This window comes from Pseudorasbora parva, chromosome 19 (assembly GCF_024679245.1).
Source record: "Pseudorasbora parva isolate DD20220531a chromosome 19, ASM2467924v1, whole genome shotgun sequence".
NCBI classification, from domain to species: domain Eukaryota; kingdom Metazoa; phylum Chordata; class Actinopteri; order Cypriniformes; family Gobionidae; genus Pseudorasbora; species Pseudorasbora parva.
This window is the reverse complement of record NC_090190.1, coordinates 21112948-21119568: the sequence shown is the minus strand read 5'-3', so window position 1 is coordinate 21119568 and position 6621 is coordinate 21112948. Positions and strand designations below refer to the sequence as shown.

General features: G+C 40.2%; 1 protein-coding gene across 1 annotated transcript; it reads left to right on the top strand.

The window, feature by feature from the left end:
- Positions 1-3350: 3350 nt before the first annotated feature.
- tbxta (T-box transcription factor Ta) lies at positions 3351-6164 on the top strand. The gene is made up of 8 exons (XM_067425723.1): positions 3351-3674; positions 3977-4241; positions 4406-4540; positions 4651-4712; positions 4818-4879; positions 4965-5138; positions 5671-5794; positions 5882-6164. Exons 1-8 carry the CDS (start codon positions 3490-3492, stop codon positions 6144-6146), a joined length of 1272 nt encoding a protein of 423 aa, XP_067281824.1. The 5' UTR covers positions 3351-3489; the 3' UTR covers positions 6147-6164.
- Positions 6165-6621: the final 457 nt, after the last annotated feature.

Genomic DNA, 6621 nt, shown 5'->3' with positions numbered 1-6621 from the left:
GGTAGGTTTAGGGGCAGTGTGTGTGTGTGTGATGGGTAGGTTTAGGGGCAGTGTGTGTGTGTGTGATGGGTAGGTTTAGGGGCAGTGTGTGTGTGTGTGATGGGTAGGTTTAGGGGCAGTGTGTGTGTGTGTGATGGGTAGGTTTAGGGGCAGTGTGTGTGTGTGTGTGTGTGTGTGTGATGGGTAGGTTTAGGGGCAGTGTGTGTGTGTGTGTGTGTGTGTGATGGGTAGGTTTGGGGGCAGTGTAGGGGGATAGAATGTACAGTTTGTACAGTATAAAAACCATTACGCCCATGGAGAGTCCCCACAAAGATAGTGAATCAGATATGTGTGTGTTTGTGTGTGTGTATCTTGTCTCTTTTATTTTCCAAAGACTGACTCATCCAATTCCCCTGTTTACTGAATTAGGCCGGAGAGGAGAAGTGTGGAAAATATGCATCTTCTCTTATAACTGTCCTTTTGTGGAGCACCAGTCCTCTGTAATATTTCTCACCGAGGTGAGAGTGTCCTTACGCCAGAGAGAGGCAGCATCTCTTAACCCCTACATCTCCGAGCAGAACCGCTCACACTAAACCTCCATATGCACAGAAACTCTACAGAAAACACAAAGAAAACTCTAAACAAAATACCACACACTGTGGTACACATATTTTATTGTGTCCCGGTTACACTGTAATTATACATTTAAGAGTAATATTAATTAAGTACATGTTACTAGGTTAGGGTAGGATTAGGGTTTGGTTCAGGGTCAGTTGCATGTAATTATACCTAATTTATGGGTAATATATAGTAAATATATGTAACGTTAAAATAAAGTGTTGCCAAATAATGTTTTGTCTTTTAATTACAAAAACAACAACAACAACAACAACAACAACAAAAAAAAAACAGTTTACTTTAATTGTTTAACATGTTAATCGGGTTTATTCTATTTATTTATTTTTAATGTAAAAATGCAGAAAGTTTTGTGTGATGGTTTAGGGTTGGGGTTAGTGTAAGGGGATAGATTATACATTTTTACAGAATAAAAACCATTACACTCATGGAGCATCCCAATAAAGATAATGGACCAGGTGTGTGTGTGCGCGTGCGTGCGTGCGCGTGCTTGCGTGTGTTATAACGACATGGGTATGACATAGGTATTACAAGGAGAGGGTGAAATATGAGGACATTGGCCATGTCCCCACTTTTCAAAATGCTTATAAATCATACATAATTTAGAAAGTAAAAATGCAGAATGTTTCCTGTGATGGGTAGGTTTAGGGGCAGGGGCAGTGTAAGGGGATAGAAAATACGGTTTGTACAGTTTGTGTCACAAAAACAAATGTGTGTGTGTGTGTGTGTGTGTGTGTGTGTGTGTGTGTGTGTGTGTGTGTGTGTGTGAGCCTGTTTATGTGGTTTATGAGGACACAAATTTGTATAACTACATGGGTATTACACTGGTATTACACTATAAATGTGGTTTATGAGGACATATCAAATGTCCTCATAATTCAAATGGCCTTAAAAACATACTAAATGATGTTTTTTGAGAAAGTAAAAATGCAGAATGTTTCCTGTGATGGGTAGGTTTAGGGGCAGGGGCAGTGTAAGGGGATAGGAAATACGGTTTGTACAGTATAAAAACCATTACGCCTATGGAGAGTCCCTGTAAACCACATAGACCAACATGTGTGTGTGTGTGTGTGTGTGTGTGTGTGTGTGTGTGTGTGTGTGTGTGTGTGTGTGTGTGTGTGTGTGTGTGTGTGTGAGAACAGAAGCTCAGGACAGGAGAGCGAGCTTGATGTGACTGATGACAGGCTGTTTGTTGCTCTGTAAATCGGCTGAATCTAAGCTAGTGGAAAGGAAAGGTGTGAGGGCCCTTCACATTTATGGCCCCTGAGAAGTGCGGACTACATCAACATCCTCTATTATCAACTCCAAGTGCGTCAGAAAGACACCGATTCACAGAGCTCTTTCAAACTTAAAACAGTCCACATCAATGCTTACCATCTAATGTAAGAATTATATAAGCTGAGGCAATGAGACAATAGGGAATAGGGGAAGCTTTGGGGTCTCTACATCAAATTTGACTGAAATATTGGGAATTCAGTTTTTCATTGTTTTTGCATTCTGCAGGCATACTAAAAAAATTCCACTAAAAAGATATTTGGTTAAATATATATATATATACCCCGGCTATAAAGTATCTCAATATTATATATATATATATATATATATATATATATATATATATATATATATATATATATATATATATATATATATATATATATATATATATATATATATATAAAACTCCAAATTACAAAAGAATTGGAAATGTTTAAATTGTTTACAATATAGGTTTAGATAAAGTATAGGCCTAACATGTCACAGTGCTCCCTGTCATTGCTCGACTTCTCATGTCAAACACTAAACGCACTAGGCTACATTTAAAACTGCCCCGCGATAGGCCAACTCATGCTAATAAGAAGTAAATAATTTTGTCTTCGTTATTTTAAATAAACAACGAATAAAAAGTTTCGGGTAGGCCTACGCGTTAAAATTGAGCGCATAAATATCCCAGATATTCCTGTAGGACGTTTATCCGACTGGAGTCACGCTGGATTAAGGGAATTCACACATATCACCTTTGGGCCATCCACACTTCAGTCGAGCACTGGCGCAGGACGCGTTAATGGCCCGTCCCAGTAAACACGAGCTTTCTCACATGTGTATCTGGGACAACAAAAGATTAGCATTATTCGCAAATATACAGCTGAGTTCAAAGGCACCGAGGGAGCAGACACTGTCTCTCTTCCTTCTTTTGTTTCAAAGGCGAGTTCGCGAAAAGGAAGACGAGATTGAACCGTTCAATCATTCCAGGAAGTACTCTTATAAATGTATGACTATAAATGTAACAAATATGTTCTTATAAAAGCAGCATCTTGGTCAGTGTATCAACTATAATAATACACTAGCCTATTTATAAAAATAAAAATAAACGTGGCTACTAGCCAAAATAATATTCACAATAAAAATGCAGAACAAGGTGTGTAAAGTATTAAGTATATTTTAAAAAAAGCGGAAACTTACAGACTGGAGTTTTCAAAACAATAAGTAAATGAATTATTATAGGCTAGTCATATAAAGCTAATAAATTCGTAGTTTGTCAGTGATGTTTTTTTTTTTTTAATTTGTTTTATTATTCTTTTCTTAAATAATAAAACGTTTGCCAGTGACTGTAGACTATTGAGCACTTTAACACTTTGTAATGTGCCACTATACTTTCCGTTTTGTGGCGACAAATTATCGGGCGCTATTAGGGCGCGATGGGCCTGGTCTCGCGCTCCGGGTCACGCCCCGTAACAGCGGGAGCTCAGTATCGGGCCTTTAAAAAGACTTCGGGCACGTTAAAAGGGCACATTGAGACCGTGCTGTCAAAGCATCGTTGCCCAACAGGATTTGCTGATTTCGGACTTAACTCAAGGTTTATTTATCGGAAATATGTCCTCCTCAAGTCCCGATCAGCGCCTGGATCACCTCCTGAGCGCCGTGGAGAGCGAGTTTCAGAAGGGCAGCGAGAAAGGCGACGCGTCCGAGCGGGATATTAAACTTTCCCTTGAAGACGCGGAGTTGTGGACCAAATTTAAAGAACTCACCAATGAAATGATTGTCACTAAGACTGGAAGGTATGTTGAGATTTCACACCAGTTGTTAAAATTCACTGCACTAAAACGCTCCCTATATAAAACAATTTTGCATAAAATTGACCTAAAAGGCGTGAAAATAGTCCGTGAGGTGAAGCTAGACTTTGTCAGAAGTCATAGCAAAAACAAAAACAAAAAAAAAGAAGTTGCGTTGCTATGGTTACGACTCCCTCGTTTACAAGCGTTCTAGGTTTGTAGCGATAATACTTATTCTTGTCCAGTTACTTCAGTTTGACTAGCCTACTATTAAAATGTTTTTGACAAATCTTTGTCTCGTCTTCTAGACGAATGTTTCCCGTGCTCAGAGCCAATGTATCCGGTCTTGACCCCAACGCAATGTACTCTGTCCTGCTGGACTTCGTGGCGGCCGATAATAACCGGTGGAAATATGTCAACGGCGAGTGGGTGCCAGGCGGAAAACCTGAACCCCAGAGTCCGAGCTGCGTCTACATCCATCCAGACTCACCCAACTTCGGCGCGCACTGGATGAAAGCGCCCGTCTCCTTCAGCAAAGTCAAACTCTCCAATAAACTCAACGGAGGAGGACAGGTAAATGTCATTTTTAGATCTCAGAGGTGAAATAAATACGTGTATAGTAAAAAAAAAACAAGTTTACAGTAAAAGTACAGTTTGTTAGGAGTTAATATATTTTCAAATTTTACAATTATATTCAATATTTACATTTCATAACCATAATTTTTCTTCTCTTTTAGATTATGTTGAACTCTTTGCACAAATACGAACCCAGGATTCATATAGTGAAAGTCGGTGGGATTCAGAAAATGATCAGCAGTCAGTCTTTTCCTGAGACCCAGTTTATTGCAGTCACGGCTTATCAAAACGAAGAGGTGAGTGTTTGCTAAATCAAAGTGTCAGGTGTGTCCTCAGCCTTCATAATGTTGCATTAATTGAGCATTTTCCTCTATGTTCATTTGCTCTAATCATTTATTATTTTCAGATCACGGCTCTGAAGATCAAGCATAACCCGTTTGCCAAAGCATTCCTGGATGCCAAAGAAAGGTACAAGGAAATATCCCTTTAAAAGCCATTCAGTAACCCCGTTTGGATAATTGATGTACATGATTAGCCTACAACTGATCATTTTTTGTGTTGTCATGTCAACAGAAGTGACCACAAGGATGTCCCAGATCACAGCACTGACAATCAGCAATCTGGATACTCACAACGTAAGTTAACCATCACTCAAAAATCAACTTTATGAACAACTAAATCTTCCCCTCAGTGTTTAACATTTTTGTGTACCTCCAACAGTTGGTGGCTGGTTCCTGCCCAGTAACGGCCCTATGGGCCCCAGCAGCAGCCCTCCTCAGTTCAGTGGGGCCCCTGTTCACTCCTCTGGCTCGTACTGTGAGCGATACTCCAGCCTGAGGAACCACAGAGCTGCCCCGTATCCCGGCCATTACCCCCACCGCAGCACTACCACCAGTAAGAGCACGTTCATTCAGTTCAATTTGGCTTAAAGTACTTTATTGGCATGATATGTTTACATACATTAGATACAGATATTATAAGAATGAAGAAAAATTATGTTCTGGTCACATTTTATAATAGGTGGTCTTTTTTACCTAAAGTATGTACATCACAACAAAAAAAGGTACAATGTGCTTATTGTGTTCTTGTTTTTTTGGCTATTGAGGTGGCATATTGGTAAGGTTAGATACGGGTTTGGTGGTATGGTTAGGTTTAAGGGTGGGTTAAGGTGTAAGACAAGGGTCAAGTACAATATGTACACAATATATGCATTGTGAATATTAGTACACAGCACACTTAACATAAAATGTGACATGGTCTTTGATTATATTGATCAAGGCAGTCGTTTCTGAGGCTGTGCAGAAAAAAATGAAATTAGCAGTCCATTTTAGCACAGTAAGATTGTCATAGCAGTTTATCTGACCCAGAAAGTATATTTTAAACGATTCCTTTCAATTTATTTACTTTACTTGTATTTTTCTCTTAGATAACTACATGGACAACTCTTCAGGAAGTCTTGCTTCTCATGATAGCTGGTCAGCCCTGCAGATACCCAACTCCAGCGGGATGGGCACCCTGGCCCACACCACCAACACTACCTCTAACACCAGGTGGGTGCTTTCTACACATAAAGATCTTTCTTATTTTTTTGAATAAATAGCAATGGCTGACGCATGGATGTACTTCCTACTTTACAGCCAATACCCAAGCTTGTGGTCCGTTGCTGGGACAACCCTCACCCCGTCGGGCTCTGCATCGGGGACCATCGCGGGCGGCCTGACGTCTCAGTTCCTGCGCGGTTCTTCGGTGTCCTACTCCGGGCTGACCTCTTCTCTGCCCGTCTCCTCTCCCTCCTCGATGTACGATCCAGGCCTGAGCGAAGTTGGCGTGGGAGATGCCCAGTTTGAGAGCTCAATCGCCAGGCTTACAGCATCCTGGGCTCCTGTGGCACAGAGCTACTGAGTCCCAACCGGGACTCTGGGACTGATGGAGCAGTATGGGACTTGATCTGAGGTGGAGATCCTACAAAGGCTGGCCTACATCCCGAGGGAATCTAGAAGAGCTCAATCCGAAAACTGGTCAATTTTGAAATTCACATCTGTATGATATTGCGAGTATCACAATCAAGACCTGAAAAGAGACAATCACTTTATCATAGAGCATCTATATTCACGGGGGAAAAAAACATCATTGGAATTTTAGACATCAGTCATAAAAATGGGGCCAATTATGGTGTATATTCTTAATAATATTATCTAAAAGATTAATAAGACCAAATCGTGCTTTTGACTCACTAAAATGTATATGTGTGTAAATAAAGAGAAATTAACGACCATTTTCAATGCATTACAGTATATAACTGTAACAGTCCTACATGTGCTTTCTGCAGAGCGAATGAAAGACAGACTTTGCTGTTTAGTTTAAAATGGTGGAAACG